The sequence below is a fragment of the Stenella coeruleoalba genome (assembly GCF_951394435.1).
Source record: "Stenella coeruleoalba genome assembly, chromosome: 15".
Lineage (NCBI taxonomy): Eukaryota > Metazoa > Chordata > Mammalia > Artiodactyla > Delphinidae > Stenella > Stenella coeruleoalba.
In genome coordinates, this window is record NC_137161.1 from 23,826,959 (window position 1) to 23,847,621 (window position 20,663).

A 20,663-nucleotide genomic window follows, 5' to 3' on the forward strand; every position below is an offset into this window, starting at 1 on the left:
CGGACGCGCAGGCTCAGCGGCCCTGGCTCACAGGCCCAGCCGCTCCGCGGCATGTGGGATCTTCCCGGACCGGGGCACGAACCTGCATCCCCCGCATCAGCAGGCAGACTCTCAACCACTGCGCCACCAGGGAAGCCCAGATCCCCACGTTTTAATTCTGTTTTGGACTTTTATTTATACAATTGTCATTAATTTCATCAATGTAGTAGAATATAGACTAGGTCTGAATCTTGGCTCTACAACTTATTCAGTGTGAGACGTTGATTATTACTAAACCTCTCTTCAATTTTTAAAATCTGTGTCTCAATTTTTAAAATCTTTAAAATGGTAATAATAATAGTATTGTGTCAGAGGATCGTGGTGAGGACGAACGTCCCAAGAACAGAGCCTGGGACATAGTAACTGCTATATAAATTCTTGCTATTATCTAGACATTTTGGCCTTCTCCTTCTCCTCTTCTTTATTATTATTATTATTCAGTTGGGAAATAATCAAATTTTATTTGGAGTGTCATCCTACAGTTTTATTCTGCTTCTTGATTGTTTCTGGGGGGAAATTTCTGCAGTTAATGTGTATTGAATTCTGCTTCTTGATTTTTTGCAATAACTCTATGAATCTGTTAACATTTTCGTTGTATGAAAGGTAGTCTCATTCTCTCATTTTCCAGATTTGGAAACTGAATCCCCAAAAGGGAAAGTGACTTGCCCAAGATCACACAGAGACAACGACTAAACCAGTAATAGAACGAAGGACTTCTGACCACGAGTCCACGGCTTGCTCCACTCGACACAGAGTTCAAGAATACTGACCTGGGGTATTAATACACTCTGCCCATCCTCCAAACATGCACAGGAAAACTTGAACACTCTATGATTCCAGGTATTCTCCAAAAGATGTCTTTCCTTTCTAGCAAAATTTCAGGCATTTCAAGGGAAAGTTCGGTGGCTTGACTTGTAATCTTCGTTGTATACCCAGCACTGTGCTTCAAGTTCTTGAGGGCAGAAATTATTGCCTATAACAGCTGGGATTATTAGGGACAGATGCCCAATAAATGGAACTAATTAACATACCCCCACGTTTTAAAAAAGAGGAATGGGGCGCAGGGAAGAGAATATTTATTAAGAAATTAATACGTTCTAGTCACTGTGCTAGAATTTTCACCACTATCCCATTTAATCCCCAGACACCCTTTGTAGCATTGTCGATTTCCAGATTTTGAATCAGGAAATTAAGGTTACTCTGAGTCTTCATGAGTAAATATTCAAGATTGACATTTCTCTGATGGACCACAACCTTTTAGAATCTAGTATTATAATCACAGAGTGAGAGGTAAAGCCAAGAAGGAAGAGACCTAATACATTCCAAAAGGTTAAAAAAAAAAAGAGTTTTTCTCATGAAAAACGATGAAATCAACCATATAAATTGTGAAAATATAAGTCATGATTGTATTTGCTCTGTGACAGTGTGGAAATGCACATTTTTATCAAGCTAGAAACAGAAAACAAAGAAAAATTATGAGTATTTCAATCTTGCTCATCAAAAGAGACCGATCATTACCAAATCCAGGCAACCTGGCCCCACTCTCCCTGCAAACATTTAATCCACATGAGAGTTTTGAATGGAGACAAGAAGATAAGTGACAGGACTTATGTAGAGAAGGACACTTAGGCCTGGCTGAGTTTCATAGCATGGAAGGGCCCAGACCCAAAAAATGCTTAGTACCTATTATGCTAGGCTGAAAAAAAACGGCCCCCTAAAGACAATTAGGTCCTAGTTCCTGGAATCTTTAAGTGTACCCTGTTTGGAAAAAGGGTCTTTGCCGATGTGATCAAGTTAAGGATCTTGAGATGGGAGATTATCCTGTATTATCTAGGTAGGGCCCAAATGCAGTCACAAGTGTCCTTAGAGAGGCAGAGGGAGATATGATACTAATCCACAGAGGAGGAGGTGATGTGAACATGGAAGCAGAGATTGGAGTGACACGGCCACAGGCCAAGGAATGTCAGTAACATTTTCTTTTCCCTGGGAAGCTGGAGAGGCAAGGAGCAGATTCTTCCCTAGAGGCTCTGGGCCTGCCAATATCTTGATTTTGGCCCAGTGAAACTAATTTCAGACTTCTGGCCTCCAGAACTGTGAGAGAATACATTTCTGTTGCTTTAAAACACCAAGTTTGTGGTAATTATAATTTGTTAGCATAGTCACAGAAAACTAACACCGTGCCCCTGTGTTGGTATCCAAGTCTCAATTTACTGTCATCTCCTTTCCCTTCCATCTGGCACTTCCAAGAAGAGTTTCCAAAAGCATCCTAATATCTTTTGTTTGTCTCTTCTGAAAGGCACTGTGACAAGCACTTTATATGCAGTAGCTCACTGAACCCTCATAATCCTATTAGGTGAATATAATACTAATATTATTCCTATTTTACAGATGAGTAAAATGAGGCTCAGAAGAAAAGCTGGTGGGGCCACACTCTTAACAGGTGATGGAGCTAGTATTCCAACTCAGGTCTGCTCAAATCTAAAGCCCACACTTTTAACTTCTGTACTGTACTACCTCAAGATCTCTGGGGTAAGTCAAGGTTTTAATTCTCGTATCTACTGGCGAAATTTCAGGATATATATATCTGAGGGATATTTTCAAGGACTTTGGACCAAAGGAGACCAAACATGCCTTCATTGCAGCTCAAGGCACTGAGCTGCCATTTTTTAGCAAAGAGCAGAGGATGGCCAATCCTAGCATCACAGAAAGCTCAGGTTAAAAGGACCTCAGAGATCCATTTGTTCAAATTCCTCATTTTACATATGAAGAAGCTGGGCTCACAAAAGGGGAGGGCCCTGCCTAGGGTCACATATAGAGGCTTTAAGTGATAAAGTTGGGATTGAAGTCCTGGTCGCACTTCAAATCTAGGGTTGATTCTACTGCACATCACACTGCCCAAAGTCATGTGTGTTGCTATGGTCCAAAGGGCTGACAAAACTCTGGGAACTTGCAAGAAGGAAAATGGAAAAATGGGTCACAACCTTCTCAAAGCTATAGTGTCCCAGGTCTTCATTCTCACATGGGGTAACCTACAGGGCTGCAGCCCTGAGGTGTAGGGCTGAGATGGTCCAGGGGATTGGGAGGGGGTAGCTTCTGCATTGGGATGGAGACTGAAGAGACCATGATGATGTGACCATGTCCCAAATGGGAGGAAAGGAATGTCAAGATTTCATGAATTCCTAGAACTGAAGGGATTTCTGAAAATCTTGAGAGTTGCAGCTTTGGAAGTAAGTTGTCTCTTACATGATTAGCAAGGAACTCGTTTGGGAAACTCAATAAAATTCTAATTATGATAAAGGCTGAACATTCTTCATCCATCTTTAAATACATCCACTAATAAATATTGAGGCCCCACTGGTCTCTGCCTTCATGCTTAATAAGGTGGTTTTAAAAAAAGATAATATATTTAAAGTACCCATACAGTCTTAGTACACAAGTCCTTTAAAATGCTGTTGCTAAGAAAGAAATTGAAGATGTCACAAACAGATGGAAAGAGACACTATGTTCTTGAATTGGAAGAATTTATATATATATATATATATATATATATATATATATATATATATTTTTTTTTTTTTTTTTTTTTTTTTTTTTTTGTGGTACGTGGGCCTCTCACTGTTGTGGCCTCTCCCGTTGCGGAGCACAGGCTCCGGACACGCAGGCTCAGCGGCCATGGCTCACGGGCCCAGCCGCTCCGCAGCATGTGGGATCTTCCCAGACCGGGGCACGAACCCGTGTCCCCTGCATCAGCAGGCGGACTCTCAACCACTGCGCCACCAGGGAAGCCCGGAAGAATTAATATTTTTAAATGGCCATACTACCCCAGGCAACCTATAGATTCAGTGCAATCCCTATGAATCTACCAATGGCATTTTTCACAGAACGAGAGCAAATAATCTTAAAAAATTGTATGGAAACACGAAAGACCCTGGATAACCAAAACAATCTTGAGAAAGAAGAACAGAGCTGGAGGAACCATTTGCTCTGACTTCAGACAATACTACAAAGACAGTAATCAAAATAGTATGCTACTGGCATAAAAACAGAGACATAGATCCATGGGACAGAATAGAGAGCCCAGAATAAACCCACACACTTATGGTCAATTAATCTATGACAAAGGAGGCAAGAATATACAATGGAGAAAAGGCAGTTTCTTTAGTAAGTGGTGCTGGGAAAACTGGACACTTACATGTAAAAGAATGAAATTAGAACATTCTCTAACACCACATACAAAAATAAACTCAAAATGGATTAAAAACATAAATGTAAGACCTGAAACCATAACACTCCTAGAATAAATCATAGGCAGAACATTCTTTGACATAAATCATAGCAATGTTTTTTTGGATCAGTCTCCTATAGCAAAGGAAATAAAACCAAAAATTAACAAATAGGACTTAATCAAACTTAAAAGCTTTTGCATAGCAAAGGAAACCATCGAGAAAGCAAAAAGACAACCTACTGAATGGAAGAAAATATTTGCCAATGATATGACCAATAAGCAGTTAATATCCAAAATATATAAACAGCTCATACAACTCAATATCAAAAAAAAAACAAAACCCAGTTAAAAAATGGGCAGAAGATCTGAATAGACATTTCTCCAAAGAGGACATGCAGATTGCCAACAGGCACATGGAAAGATGCTCAACAATGCTAATCATCAGGGAAATGCAAATGAAAACCACAGTGAGATATCACCTCACACCTGAAGGAATGGCTATCATCAAAAAGACCACAAATAACAAATGTTGGCAAGGATGTGGAAAAAAAGGAACCTCTGTAAACTGTTGGTAGGAATGTAAATTGGTACAGCCACTGTGAAAACAGTATGGAGGTTTCTCAAAAAAAACAAAAATAGAACGACCAAATGACCCAGCAATTCCACTTCTGGGTATATATCTGAAAAAAACAAAAACACTAATTCAAAAAGATACACGCACCCCAATGTTCATAGCAGTATTATTTGCATTTGCCAAGTTATGGAAGCAAGCTAAGTGTCCATCACAGATGACTGGATAAAGAAGATGTGGTATATGTATTCAATGGAATACTACTCAGTCATAAAAAAGAATGAAACTTTTGCCATTTGCAACAACTTCGATGGACTTGGAGGGCATTATGCTAAGTCAAATAAGTCAGACAAAGAAGGACAAACACTGTATGATATCACTTATATGTGGTATCTAAAAAAACCAATAAACTAGTGACTATAAGAAAAAAGAAACAGACTCAGATATAGAGAACAAACTAGTGGTTACCAGTGGGGAGAGGGAAGGGGGGAGGGGCAACATAAGTGTAGGGGATTAAGAGGTACAAACTATTACGTATCAAATAAGCTACAAGGATATATTGTATAGCACAGGGAATATAGCCAATATTTTATAATAACTATAAATGGAGTTATAAACTTTATAGATTGTGAATCACTATACTGTACACCTGTAACTTATATAATATTGCACATCAACTATACTTAAATAAAAATAATTAAATTTAAGAAATATTTTAAAAATGCTGTTGCTAAAAAAAAAAAAATGCTGTTGCTAAAACATTAATTAATAATAGTAGCTGTACTAGCCACTGTCTTTTAAGACACGTTGATCTCCGCTTTAGAGACTACATGTCCCAAGATGCTCTTTGCTTGGGTTTCACCGCCCATTGTATTCTGGGGCTTGTAGTCCGGAAGTGAATGGATGACTCATCGGCCCGCAGGCGCAGTGCTCCTAATTCCCGGAAGAACCAGCAGAGGGTCGCAGGATGTGCGGGTGGCTGCGGCTGCTGCTGCAGCGGCGGCGCTGACAGGGCACGCGCTCTATGCCTTTCCGGCTGCTCGTCCCGTTTGGCCTCCTGTGTGCGCTGCTACCCCTGCACCATGGTGCGCCCGGCCCGGATGGCACCGCGCCCGACCCCGCCCACTACAGGTGAAGGGGGTCAGGCTCCCTGCCCTTCCATAGTTGGGGAATGGGAATCCCAGACCTGGTCCCTTCCCCATTCCCTCCATCCCAGACCACCCCCCCGACCTGCTGGGACCCCGCCACTGGGCTCCTCGCAGAAATCAGGTGGTGATGACCATTTTCCGCCCTAATTCTTGTCCTTTCCTCTGCCTGGTTTCGTTTGGTGGTCCTCTGACTTATTTCTCGTACCCCGCACCAGGGCGCGAGTCAAGGCCATGTTCTACCACGCCTACGACAGCTACCTGGAGAATGCCTTTCCCTACGACGAGCTGCGACCTCTCACCTGTGACGGGCACGACACCTGGGGCAGGTAGTGCGAGCGGAGGAGCAAGCGGGCGGCCTGGGTCTGGCAGTCCGGTCCTAGGCGGGCGGGTATGCTGGAGCTGGTGGCTTCATGATCTCACCGGTTCCAGAAAAACCTCCTAGCTAGCGTGGGGTCGCGTTCCCCCTAATTCAGGCCAGCACCACCAGGATCCACCCAGCCTCCTGGAAAGTTGGATTCCCATAGTGGAAAAAGGCTGGGTTAGCCTGGTGGTCTGGACCTCCGGGCTCTGGCCACAGCAGTGACAGACACCAGCTGTTAGGACTTGGGCAAATCTCTGGAGGCTTAGGATATGTGGAAGGGCTTCAAAAAGTCAGAAGACCCAACCCCTTCATGTTATAAGTGGGCAAACAGGCCTAGGAGGGGATGTAACTCTCCTAAACATGAAATTTCAGAGCCTTTGTTGTTAGTGTAACTGAAACCCACTTCCCCCATTACCCTCACATCCCTGACTGCTTCTTGAGATCTCAGCTCAAACTGTCACCTTAGCATCAGTTCCCCTAAATACCCACCCCAACAGGTCACTCTCACAAACCACCCTTTTTATTTTCTTCGTAGCACTTCTCACTCTTATACTGTCATTTTCACTTATGTGTTAGTTTGTCTTTCTCACTTCCACTAGAAGAAAAATCTGTGAGAGATGGAATTCTCTGTCTTGTTCCTTGCTGAGTAAGTGAAGAATCATTGCATTTAGCTGAAGCTAACCTTGATTAAACACTGTGCTAAGCATTTTACTTGTGTCATCTCATTTAATTAACACCCCTAGGAGTTAATTGCTGTTATCTCTGTTTTACAAATGAATATGCTAGGGACTGGAGAAATGAAGCTCAACACAAATTGTGCTGGTTTTCGTTTTTTAGTTGAAAAAAGTAATACAAGTAAATGGCAAATTCAAGCAGTCCAATATCATATAATAAAATAAATATCTCCCATACCCTAGAACTCCAACCACTGTTAACCTTCTTGTGTATCCTTCCAGAAATATTTTTGGTTTATACCATCATATAGGTATGTATATGTGTATCTTTTAAAATAACCTTTTAAAGGTGTAACTTATATAAAATGCACCCATTTTAAGTGTGTAGTGACCACCATCACAGGATAGAGAACATTTCTGTCACACTGGAAAGTTCCCTGGTGGCCCTTTATAATAATAAATAAATAAATAATAATAAATAATAATCCCTCCACCACCACTGGCCCAAAAAACCGCTAATCTGCTTTCTGTCTATATTGTCTCTTTTTGAAAAATGCAGTTAGAATACGACACACGACACTGCCTATTCTGTACCTTGTCTTTTTCATTTAACTATATAATTTGAATGTCTTCCCCTTAGCCCATAGAACTCTTGTTAACAATCTTTTTGACCACCTCATAGTTTCACATTGTTTGAATGTATTACAGTTTGGTTAATCACTTTTCAACTGGTATACATTTGGGTTATTTCTAGCTTTTTGCTGTTCTAAAAACAATATTGCCATGAGCATTCTCAAGGCTACAGTTCTGTGCACTGCGAGATAAATTCTTAGATGTGGAAAGCCTGCGCTCTGAGATACAATCTTATACTGCCTCCCTATGGTGGAGAAGAATGCCAGAGAATATAGGCAATGTGTTTAACTACAGTCAAGCTATTTGCATGAGATGTTATACATCAGCCCACCTCCCAGGTATGTTAAATGGGTCAGAGGTTCCCGGCGATTTTCACGATGGCTTCTCTGTTGTGATTTCAGGTGGGACTGGCAGAGGCATCGCTGTGCTTCACTTATTAGTTTTTGGGGTCTCTGATCTGGGGCAGCCTTAATAACTGGTGTTTGTTTGATTTTCTTACTAAGCAGCTGGAGTTTTTGTCCTTTTACAGTTTTTCTCTGACTCTTATTGATGCTCTGGACACCTTGTTGGTAAGTGTCTCATCTATTCCTTTTCCTCTCCAACACTGCATGACCAATATCCTTCTTCTTTTGGTAGCTTGACTGTGGGTGAAAAATGAATTCTTCACCTGGGCTTTTTATTTTCATCTTTCATTTTTATCTTTAATTTGGGGGCAGTGGAAAGCCAGTGGAATTTTTTTCAAGAAGAGGGTAGGAAATGAGATTCCTGTTTTGAGAAGATCACTGGCTACAATGTGGAGAAAGATTCATGTCATCATTTAACAAACATTTTATGAGTAATTGCTTCATGCACTGTGCTCAGCCCTCTGGGGGAGTGCAGGAATGAGGGAGGCTCCTGCCTATGCAAAGATTCTCGTAATGTGGAAAGAAATAGATGCCCTGAGAGTTGTGGGGATAAACTTGCTGGAGTCTTTTAAAGGAGGAAGAGGTTAATTTCAGCTGGAGGAATCGAAGGATTCCTAGAGAAGGTGAGATTTAGATAATCGAAAATAGGTTGGATTTGGAAATGGGAAGACACAGAGTGAGATTTCTGGTAGAGGGAACAGCATGTCTGAGGGCAGAAAATCAGGGAATAGTGGGTACTGAAGTCGACAGAAGAACAGTGAGAGACATGGTTAGAAGGATAGATTAGGTCTAAATCATAGAGGGCTTTGAATGCTGAGATAGTCAGGATTGTTTCAGCTGCAAGTGATCAAACTGATTTAGACAGGAAGGAAATTTACTGAGTCAGATAACTAAAAAGTCCAGGTAAAGACTGACTTCAAACCCAGCTGGTTCCAGACATTTAAATAACGTCATTAGGAATCTCTTTCTCCATCTCTTATTTCTACTTTCCTTGCTGGCTGTATTCTCAGGCTCTCCTTAAGCTGGCAGGGTAGCCAATGGTAACTCCAGACGCACATCCCACTTATTTAGTAACCTGTGTGTGGAGAGAATTAGTCCTTTTCCATTAATTCCGTGGACTGAGTCTCACTGATCTGGCTTGGGTTACACATCTATCCCTGAATCAATCAGTTGGCCAAGGGGTATAGTACATTGGCTGGTCCAGGTGAAGTGCCCATTCTTGCAGCTGAAGGGATGGAGTCAGCTTCTTCAAATTACAGGAGTGACTGTGGAAGAAGGGTGATTCCTCAAGGGAAAATTGGAACACTGATATCAGAATAAAAGGCATCAGGATTGCATTTGACTGATGGTTTAAACAAAAGGGTTTAATTTTCTCAAGTATAAGAAAATCTGAATGAAGGTAATTTCTAGCATCAGAGACCCCATGCTCTTTGTATCCTTCCATTCTACCATCATTAGTATACTGACTTTCATTCTCATGCTTAGTACCTCATGGCCTAAGATGGCTGCCACAGCTCCAGAAATCAAGTCTGCTTTCAAAGCAGAAAGAAAAAGAGTAAAAGCCATGCCAACTGTGTCTTGTCCCTTTCTGTTAGGAAAACAGGAGCTTTCTGAGAAGTGCCCCTAGTAGACTTTACAAAGCTCAGAATTGACTGGGTAACACAATCACCCAGTAGCAAATGAGACTGAGAAAGCAAATATGTGGATTTCTAGCCTCTATGGCTGGGAGCTACAAGGGTAAAGAAGATTGAGAATCAATGTTGGGCCAACCAACCTGCAGTATTTTCTATAAGGCTGAATGTGACAAGGTTAAAAACAATAAATATCCACTGTAAATGTCAAGCTAAGATTTCCTTATGTGGTCTACAGTCTTTATATTGGTTTCATTTAAATGAGTACATAAAAATTCTTAAATTGGTACCAAAGAATTTACTTTACCAGTCTCTTGATACTAGGTCTGTGTGATTTCCAGCTCTCAGTGTTTTCTCCTGTTACCAGCAGTCCTAGAACAGAAACTGTAGGTCTGAAGTTGAATAAGTAGGATTCACACCAGCATAGGATCCTAGACTCTGAATCTAGCATCTTCAGTGCCCACAAGCCTGAGAGCCTCACAGTCAGGTCTCTCTTTCCTTCAGATTTTGGGGAATGTCTCAGAATTCCAAAGAGTGGTTGAAGTGCTCCAGGACAACGTGGACTTTGATATTGATGTGAACGCCTCTGTGTTTGAAACCAACATCCGAGGTGAGGGCTGCCTTCTAGGGCCCTTGGAAGAAAGGAGAATGTGGAATTTTGGCTTCTGTGTAAACCAAGAGGTGATAAACAGGATCTTAAGCGCCAGCCTTGCCAGGGCACTTGACTCAAGCCAGATTGACAGAGTCTTCCCTCCTGTAGGGTTGGGTAGGGAGGTCTCGGGATCCCTCATCAGTTTCAGACATGAAAGTGAGCAGGGGACAGAGAAAAGACTGAAAAGAAATATGCCAGGATTACTCACATATTTAACATATATTTGGTACCAGGCTTTCATCCAAGAGCAAGAAAGATGTAATCCTTGCCTTCTTGTAGCTTATTGCCTATTGAAAGTTTGTTAGAACTTTCTGCATTGTTGATGGAAATGTTTTATATCTGTGTTGTCCAGTCCAGTAGCCACTAGCTACATGTGGCTATTGAACATTTTGAAAGGTGGCTACTGCAACTGAAGAACTGAATTTTAAATTTCATTTAATTTTAATGGATTTAAATTTAAATAGTGACATGTGGTTACTAATTACTGTGTTACATAGTACAAGGCTAGGGTATTAGTTTCCAAACTTGACTGCCCATCAGAAGCATTTGGGACATTTTAAAAAGTTCAGCTGTGTAGACTCCACTCTAAATCTAATGAATTGGGATCTCTGGGTTGGGTCCCACAGTCAGTATTTTTAGCAGGTTCCCAATGAATCTTTTTTTTTTTTTTAATGAATCATTCATTTTATTGAGGTAAATTTACATATACTGAAATGCACAGATCTACACATTTCAATGAATTTTGACCCAGTGATTCTTTTTTTTTAAATTAATTAACTAACTATTTTTTTTGGCTGCGTTGGGTCTTTGTTGCTGCGGGTGGGCTTTTTCTAGTCGTGGCGAGTGGGGGCTACTATTCGTTGTGCATGGGCTTCTCATTGCAGTGGCTTCTCTTTGTTGCAGAGCATGGGCTCTGTGCACGTGGGCTTCAGTAATTGTGACTCGCGGGCTTAGCTGCTCCGCGGCATGTGGGATCTTCCTGCACCAGGGTTCGAACCCGTATCCCCTGCATTGGTAGACGGGTTCTTAACCACTGAGCCACCGGGGAAGTCCCTTATTTATTTATTAATTTTTAAACATCTTTATTGGAGTATAATTGCTTTACAATGGTGTGTTAGTTTCTGCTTTATAACAAAGTGAATCAGTTATACATATGCATATGTTCCCATATCTCTTCCCTCTTGCGTCTCCCTCCCTCCCACCCTCTCTATCCCACCCCTCTAGGTGGTCACAAACCACTGAGCTGATCTTCCTGTGCTATGTGGCTGCTTCCCACTAGCTATCTATTTTACGTTTGGTAGTGTATATATGTCCATGCCACTCTCTCACTTTGTCACAATTTACCCTTCCCCCTCCCCATATCCTCAAGTCCATTCTCTAGTAGGTCTGTGTCTTTATTCCCGTCTTACCCCTAGGTTCTTCATGACCCTTTTTTTCTTTTTTTTTTTTCCTTAGATTCCACATATATGTGTTAGCATACTGTATTTGTTTTTCTCTTTCTGACTTGCTTCACTCTGTATGACAGTCTCTAGGTCCATCCACCTCACTACAAATAACTCAATTTCATTTCCTTTTATGGCTGAGTAATATTCCATTGTATATATGTGCCACATCTTCTTTATCCATTCATCCGATGATGGACACTTAGGTTGCTTCCTTGTCCTGGCTATTGTAAATAGAGCTGCAATGAACATTTTGGTACGTGACTCTTTTTGAATTATGGTTTTCTCAGGGTATATGCCCAGTAGTGGGATTGCTGGGTCGTATGGTAGTTCTATTTTTAGTTTTTTAAGGAACCTCCATACTGTTCTCCATAGTGGCTATATCAATTTACATTCCCACCAACAGTGCAAGAGTGTTCCCTTTTCTCCATACCCTCTCCAGCATTTATTGTTTCTAGATTTTTTGATAATGGCCATTCTGACCGGTGTGAGGTGATATCTCATTGTAGTTTTGATTTGCATTTCTCTAATGATTAATGATATTGAGCATTCTTTCATGTGTTTGTTGGCAATCTGTATATCTTCTTTGGAGAAATGTCTATTTAGGTCTTCTGCCCATTTTTGGATTGGGTTGTTTGTTTTTTTGTTATTGATCTGCATGAGCTGCTTGTAAATTTTGGAGGTTAATCCTTTGTCAGTTGCTTCAGTTGCAAATATTTTCTCCCATTCTGAGGGTTGTCTTCTGGTCTTGTTTATGGTTTCCTTTGCTGTGCAAAAGCTTTTAAGTTTCATTAGGTTCCATTTGTTTATTTTTATTTCCATTTCTCTAGGAGGTGGGCCAAAAAGGATCTTGCTGTGATTTATGTCATAGAGTGTTCTGCCTATGTTTTCCTCTAAGAGTTTGATAGTGTCTGGCCTTACATTTAGGTCTTTTATCCATTTTGAGGTTATTTTTGTGTATGGTGTTAGGGAGTGTTCTAATTTCATACTTTTACATGTACCTGTCCAGTTTTCCCAGCACCACTTATTGGAAGAGGCTGTCTTTTCCCCACTGTATATTCTTGCCTCCTTTATCAAAGATTAGTTGACCATATGTGCGTGGGTTTATCTCTGGGCTTTCTATCCTGTTCCATTGATCTATATGTCTGTTTTTGTGCCAGTACCATACTGTCTTGATTACTGTAGCTTTGTAGTATAGTCTGAAGTCAGGGAGTCTGATTCCTCCAGCTCCATTTTTTCTTCTCAAGATTGCTTTGGCTATTTGGGGTCTTTTGTGTTTCCATAGAAATTGTGAAATTTTTTGTTCTAGTTCTGTGAAAAATGCCAGTGGTAGTTTGATAGGGATTGCATTGAATCTGTAGATTGCTTTGGGTAGTAGAGTCATTTTCACAATGTTGATTCTTCCAATCGAAGAACATGGTATATCTCTCCATCTATTTGTATCATCTTTAATTTCTTTCATCAGTGTCTTATAATTTTCTGCATACAGGTCTTTTGTCTCCTTAGGTAGGTTTATTCCTAGATATTTTATTCTTTTTGTTGCAATGGTAAATGGGAGTGTTTTCTTAATTTCACTTTCAGATTTTTCATCATTAGTGTATAGGAATGCAAGAGATTTCTGTGCATTAATTTTGTATCCTGCTACTTTACCAAATTCATTGATTAGCTCTAGTAGTTTTCTGGTATCATCTTTAGGATTCTCTATATATAGTATCATGTCATCTGCAAACAGTGACAGCTTTACTTCTTCTTTTCCGATTTGGATTCCTTTTATTTCTTTTTCTTCTCTGATTGCTGTGGCTAAAACTTCCAAAACTATGTTGAATAATAGTGGTGAGAGTGGGCAACCTTGTCTTGTTCCTGATCTTAGTGGAAATGGTTTCAGTTTTTCACCATTGAGGACGATGTTGGCTGTGGGTTTGTCATATATGGCCTTTATTATGTTGAGGAAAGTTCCCTCTATGCCTACTTTCTGCAGAGTTTTTATCATAAATGGGTGTTGAATTTTGTCAAAAGCTTTCTCTGCATGTATTGAGATGATCATATGGTTTTTCTCCTTCAATTTGTTAATATGGTGTATCACGTTGATTGATTTGCATATATTGAAGAATCCTTGCATTCCTGGAATAAACCCCACTTGATCATGGTGTATGATCGTTTTAATGTGCTGTTATATTCTGTTTGCTAGTATTTTGTTGAGGATTTTTTATCTATGTTCATCAGTGATATTGGCCTGTAGTTTTCATTCTTTGTGACATCTTTGTCTGGTTTTGGTATCAGGGTGATGGTGGCCTTGTAGAATGAGTTGGAGAGTGTTCCTCCCTCTGCTATATTTTGGAAGAGTTTGAGAAAGATAGGCGTTAGCTCTTCTCTAAATGTCCCTATTTATTTTTTAATGAACAGTTATTGCCTAGGTTTTACCTGTGGGATTCTTTGAGGCCCGGGTTGAATGTGGGTTTTTCCAGATATATTTTTTGTTTACTCTTGCCATGTGGCTGGAGGCATTATCTGCTAAAACCACCTTAGGCTAAAGATTTGAGGTTTTCTAGACTACACAGTTAGTGTGAATTCAGTCTGTAAAACTTAGTGGGTACCAGTTTGTGGTTATTAATTCTTAGGAGAGATTTTTTTTTCTTCACTTTACTTGGCATTGAGATTTGAGGTATACAGTTTTCCTTACTCTATGCTAGGGGAGGTGTGTAGGGTTTATTTTTAATTCATCTTTACACAGGGTATATAATTCTTCCAGATCCCAACTTCATGGAGGGATCTTCTATCAGACTTCCCACTCTGGGTAGGTCCTGCCTTTGTCTCTTATTCCTGGTCTGCCAGGAGGAGGGGAAAACTGAAGCTCAAGGTCACCAGTTTTTTCAGTGGGAGGGCCATTCAGGATATCTGTTTAGCCATATTTCCAGATAACCTTTGTATCTTTTTATAAGTCCTAAATATTATGTTATAAATTGAAATAGATAAATGAATAAAGTGAAGGTAATAAGTATCCTCCCTTGGTCTTGGGGTGATGGGGAGACAGTGACCAAGTGCAACGAGCGTGGACTTTGGAGTCAGACAGACCTGGCCCTACCACCTACTAGATGGATGACCCTGGGCAAGTCAGTTTACCTCTCTGAACCACAGTATCTCCGTCTGAAGAGGGCACAGTAGTACCTAGTGCTTGGTATACAGTAGGGACTGCAAAAAAATGATAACCTTTTTTTTTTTTTTTTTTTTTGTGGTACGCGGGCCTCTCACTGTTGTGGCCTCTCCCGTGGCGGAGCACAGGCTCCAGACGTGCTGGCTCAGCGGCCATGGCTCACGGGCCTAGATGCTGCACGGCATGTGGGATCTTCCTGGACCGGGGCACAAACCCATGTCCCCTGCATCAGCAGGCTGACTCTCAACCACTGCGCCACCAGGGAAGCCCGATAACCATAATTTTTGTGACCCACCAAGAGGAAAAAAAACTTCATGAACTTAACACTGTACCAGTGTGTGGGGTTAAGGACTCTTCTTTTGCTACATGGCTCCAGCCCCTTCCCAGTGAGCCACTGAACAGAGCATTAAGTTTAATTTGTACAAGGGAAAGACTGGTCCTTAGGATTCTGACACTTGCTTTTTGTACCATCTGTAGTAGTAGGAGGACTTCTGTCTGCTCACCTGCTATCAAAGAGGGCTGGGGTAGAAGTGGAGGCTGGATGGCCCTGCTCGGGACCTCTCCTGAGGATGGCTGAGGAGGCAGCCCGGAAACTCCTCCCAGGTAAGACCCACATGGAGATGGGGCAGAGATGAAGTCCGGTAGGTCCTGCTGCTCTTGCTGGAGAAGAGAGTGGCTGTGCAGAATTATTTGCTCGTGTTGCTCACCCAAACACTTGGTATTTCTACCTCTTGGCGCCCACCATGGAAAACAGGAGAGTCCTTGGCATTTTGACGGCTAGGCTAGGATGGATGAGCTGACCTCATGAATGTCTGCGAGGAGCGCTGAAGGCCAGCCTGGTGGCTGGAAGGCTCTTGCCCTTATTTGAGTGAGTGCTTTTGCCCCCTCCCAGGCCCACACGCCACTGGAATGAAAGGGTTCCAGAGAAGAGCCTTGGTCTGAGCGTTCGGAACCTCTGGTTCTAGACTCGGCTCTGACAACCAATAGCTTGACCAAGCCGCTCTTCCTCTCCTTGGTTCAATTTCCCCGTCTATCAAATGGGAGTCATAATTCCTGCCTCCCTCTGGGGAGACGTAAAATGAGGTCAGAGAGGAGAAAGTTCTTGGAGAACCTCAAACACCACTGAGACATGAGAGGGACTTGTTTTGTAGCTGAGCCATGTCCAGGGCTGCAGGCCAAGCTGCAGTGTTTGTCCAGAGGGGCAGTAGCTGGGCTCGGCAGCATCAGCGGGACGCTATGTTCTCTTCAGGGTGTGGTGGAGGCTCTGAGAGCTGTTCACACCCAAACACGTTACACTGTGCTTTCCACCAACCTCTTGGCCGTCTCACTTCTCCCCTTCACCCAGGACTTGCCTCTCATCCTTGGGGAAGAGCTGAGGAGAGTGAGCGAACTGGGTTCAGGTCTCACTCACGGCCTGAATGTCTCCTTACAAACGTCATGTCCTGTGTGACTCATCCCTGGAGGGAAACTGTCTGGTTGCTCCCTTCTTTTTTTTGTATTGAGAAATATACATATTGAAAAGTGCAGTCACGCTGAGAAACAGGATTTTGTCACCTCCCCACCCCCTTTTTAATACTGCCTGACTTCTCTGAACTATCCCTTTGGGCCCTTCTTGCTTGTGACTTGAATCCTCCTTGCTTACCACTCATGTCTGCCAGATAACAAGTTTCTCTTCTTACAGTAAAGTTGCTGGACCTTGTGGTTCTCGGAAGTTTTGACAACTTTGTTCACAGTTTGGTGACACATAGGCTGCTTTGGGGTTGTTTGACCTTTCAGCCTGGAGAGGAAATCTCTGCCTCTGACTTGCTGTCTTAGTTCCTTGCCTTGAATTAGAAGGCACTGGGGTGAGGTGGACAGGGCACTGGGCCCGTTGCGGGGGGAAGGGGAGTGGGCACGTGATAGTCATTCCCATCCCAGCTCCGTTTGGCTCTCTCTGTGATCTCTGAGTCACTTCTTCACAAGCCTGACCTTTCCTACCTGTGAATTGAGGGTTGGACCACATTGGCAGTTTTGTGGTTTATATCCTTTTTAAAGAAAATAACATAGCCCCTGAAACTCTTTATTTAGAGCAGGGATCTTAAACTGGCTGCTCTGGGACTGTTTACAGTCTTCAGTTGTGTTTCATTTGGTCAGAATGGTGTTTTAAGAAGTAGATGAATGGCTTTTTCATTGTGCCATCAGCTCCCCCACTGCCTGTGGCTTAAGCCCTGCCTGCTTCACACTCAGTTACTTGCCTGGGCTCTGAGGCATAATATAAAATAAGTAAAAGTAGAGCTGCTCTAGCTAAAGTGAGCATGTGTGGAGTGTGATACCCCCGAGCACAGCCTGCTGCTTCCCTGCTCACCACAGGCAAGAGCCCAAGGCATGAGGAGCAGTGTTTGACAGCATCTGGGTTAGGTGGCCACTGAGGGCCCTCCAGTTGTGACATTTATCCTTCTCTGGCTCAGTCTCTAGCAGGTCACCCAGGAGACAAAAGGGAAGTGCTGGCCAAGGCCTCAGGCTTTGGTCCTGTGTCCACCCATGCCCACCTCCCCGCTCCTATCTGGGTTCTTAATTTTGCGATTGTTCAGCCTTTCAGACCCCCACTGGCATGCCGTATGGAACGGTGAACCTGCTTCATGGCGTGAACCCAGGAGAGACTCCTGTCACCTGCACAGCAGGGATCGGGACCTTCATCGTGGAATTTGCCACCCTGAGCAGCCTCACCGGTGACCCTGTGTTCGAAGACGTGGCCAGAGTGGCCCTGATGCGCCTCTGGGAGAGCCGGTCAGATATTGGGCTGGTAGGTCCGCTGCCACTCTTCCTGTCTAGCTCAAGTTGGCCACCTTGGCCCCTGCTTATGAGGCTCAGGGCTCTGAGCAACAAGTTGCGGTCCAGCCGAAGGAAACTAAGGGTGACCTCAGGAGTGATCCAAGGCTTAGGCTCACGACACCAAAAGTAGACCAAGCCTCCAGTTCATGCTTTGGCACAGAGGGGAGGAGAGCATGAGAGCACATCCTCTGGCAGGAAAAGGGGCCATGATAAGCTCTGGCTCCTTGAGCTTCTCTGATCTAGGGAGCGGGTCATATGCTTCATGCCCCTGACTTACTCGGTGACCTTAGATCGTCAGCCTGTCTGGCCCTCATTTTTACATATTTTTGTTTGTAAAACTGTGTTTCTTAGAACCAAAAGATTTGAGAGATGTTGAATGGCTGTTCCATGAGGAAATGATTACTGGTCAATTAAACTTGGGCAACACTATAAATAGTATCCTTTTTTTGGAGAGTCATAATGAACACGAGCATGTTAAAGGTTATCAAATCCTATGATAAATTCATCTATTTAACTTTGCTTAACTCAACGTTTCACAAACTTATTTGACTCCAGAGTTTTTCTTTCCCCTACAAACCTACTCACCTATGGAAATTTAAGGTCGGTTTCGGCTCCTAAACTAGATGATCCAGTGAAACTAACAGTAATTGAGCCAAAGCTGTCCAGGAAATAGCACTAGATTTAGTCAGAACTGAGACTGAGCCCCAGCCTTACTATGTTGAAACTGTGTGACCCTGGCCAAGTCACTCAACCTTTCTGATCCACAGTTACTTCAGCAATAATATGGATGGATTAATACCTCCTTGCTGAGTCATTATGACTTATAAAGACTGTGTTGTCCGAAAGTGATTCAGGTGGAGGCACGTTTTATGCAAAGTCTGGTTCTAAGTCAGCTTGAAAAGTGAAACTTGTGTGAGGACTCCTTGACAGTCCCTTAAGAAGGTGCCACTCTGGAGAACTAGAGTAACCCCCTTAGTGTCCAACACAGGCAGTTTTTTCTCCAGCTCGGGAGCCATAGTGACTCCGTGACCACCCTGCCCACATCCTCTCAGCCCTTTATCATTTCCGTGCACACTGGCCTGTCTTCCAGTTGCCGTCACCCATGTCTCTTTGGCTACGGGCCTTTTCTGGTGCCTGGATCCTGCTCTGCTTGCACTTGGCTGGAAACGCCAGGTCTTAAATGCTACCCCAGAGCAGTTCTCAACCAGTGGCTGATACTGATGGGAGTTTATGGACAATCACCCTTGTTCCCCGGCCCTCGGGTGGGACCATGCTGAGGCTCGTGCTCTACACTGACTCCCAGAGCTGCCCGGTGGGATGGAGCTCCGTTTCCCATGGTGGTAACTTGCCTGACAGCACACCCTTTAGGGCTGCCTCCCTGCCCTGCCTCACTTTTCCCCTCCTCTTCCAGAGTTTCCAGGGACTCACCGTCCAAATCAACTACTTCCTGGCTTCCTTGCTGGGGCTCTGCCCAAACTAACACAGGACAATTAGCTGTTTCTTTGAATGAGTACCAAGTGAAGTTATCAGCTTCCATCAGGGTCTAAGTTATATGGACAACGTATCTCTTCATTTAAATCTTTAAAATTTATTTTTAAATGGTTTACAAGTCAAAGGATACAAAAAAGTACGCAGTGACATCTGTGACCCGTCCTCCAGCTACCCAGTTCCTCTCCTTACAAGCAACTACTCTATCAGTTTCTTGGATGTCCTTCCCAAGTTGATTTATGGAAATACGGAAAGTATATCTTATGTCTTTAGACACTGGAATCGCATGCAGATTCTCAGGCTGAGAAGTCTGAGACAGATTGTGGGAACAGCACGTTCTCATCTCCCAGCTCGCACTCACTCTAGACAGGGCATGAACACTCCAAGTCATTGTTCTTTTTTCAGTTTTTGACCAGTGTGTATAATTAAGTCCTCCTAAACGTGCATGAGATGTGTCTCCACTGTACATATATGCAAGAGAGCTGGCCATGATCCAGCCTTGCCCCCCAACCCTGTACCCCGATAGCCTGCATGTCTCCCAAGAAGCACTGGGGTGCCTGCCTTGTATCTCACGGGACAGTCAGGGGTGTGGGGACATCCTTGTTTGGTCTTGGGCCCTCCTTTGACACCACATGTCTCTCTCCTAGGTCGGCAACCACATCGATGTGCTCACTGGCAAGTGGGTGGCCCAGGACGCGGGCATTGGGGCTGGCGTGGACTCCTACTTTGAGTACCTGGTGAAAGGAGCCATCCTGCTTCAGGATAAGAAGCTCATGGCCATGTTCCTAGGTAAAAAGGGCAGGGTAAGGGGGCTTTTCCCCATGGTTTTCCCTATTGACATGTAGTTTATTTATAAACTTTCAGTTGCTCCCAAGTGCCTACAGAATCAGCTCTGCATTCAAAAGCACCCTGGACTTACACTGCCCGCTTGAGGCCACTACACCTTTTCATGCCTTCCTGCAAGAGCCAACTGAACCATGCTGGCTTCTCTACATGCAGCCCTGGATTTTTATTTCCTGGCCATTGCACATGGTGTTTCCTTTGCCTAAAATACCTTTTTTCCTGCCTTTATGTGTCCAAATTCTGTCCACCCGTTAAGGCCCAGCTTAAATGTCACTTTGCCCAGAAAATAGCTTGATTCTTCCTCAGAATTTAGGGCCTTCAGAATCTTTTTTTTTTTTTAATATATAAATTTATTAATTTATTTTGGCCACGTTGGGTTTTCGTTGCTTCGCGCAGGCTTTCTCTAGTTGTGACGAGCCGGGGCTACTATTCGTTGCGGTGCACGGGCTTCTCATTGCAGTGGCTTCTCTTGTTGCGGAGCACGGGCTCTAGGCATGCGCGCTTCAGTAGTTGTGGCTCGCGGGCTCTAGAGCGCAGGCTCAGTAGTTGTGGTGCATGAGCTTAGTTGCTCCGCGGCATGTGGGATCTTC

The 20,663-nt window shown here is 43.1% G+C and overlaps 1 protein-coding gene across 1 annotated transcript in view; it reads left to right on the top strand.

Moving 5' to 3' along the window:
* EDEM2 (ER degradation enhancing alpha-mannosidase like protein 2) overlaps positions 1-20,663 on the top strand; it is a 49,124-nt gene that overhangs the window by 15,638 nt on the left and 12,823 nt on the right. Inside the window, exons 2-10 of the mRNA XM_079943644.1 lie at positions 668-879; positions 2,428-2,568; positions 5,758-5,966; positions 6,199-6,309; positions 8,181-8,220; positions 10,191-10,296; positions 15,409-15,534; positions 17,502-17,713; positions 19,878-20,019. Of these exons, the coding sequence (XP_079799770.1) occupies positions 5,860-5,966; positions 6,199-6,309; positions 8,181-8,220; positions 10,191-10,296; positions 15,409-15,534; positions 17,502-17,713; positions 19,878-20,019 (844 nt within the window). The 5' untranslated portion in view covers positions 668-879; positions 2,428-2,568; positions 5,758-5,859. The remainder of the gene's footprint in view (positions 1-667; positions 880-2,427; positions 2,569-5,757; positions 5,967-6,198; positions 6,310-8,180; positions 8,221-10,190; positions 10,297-15,408; positions 15,535-17,501; positions 17,714-19,877; positions 20,020-20,663) is intronic.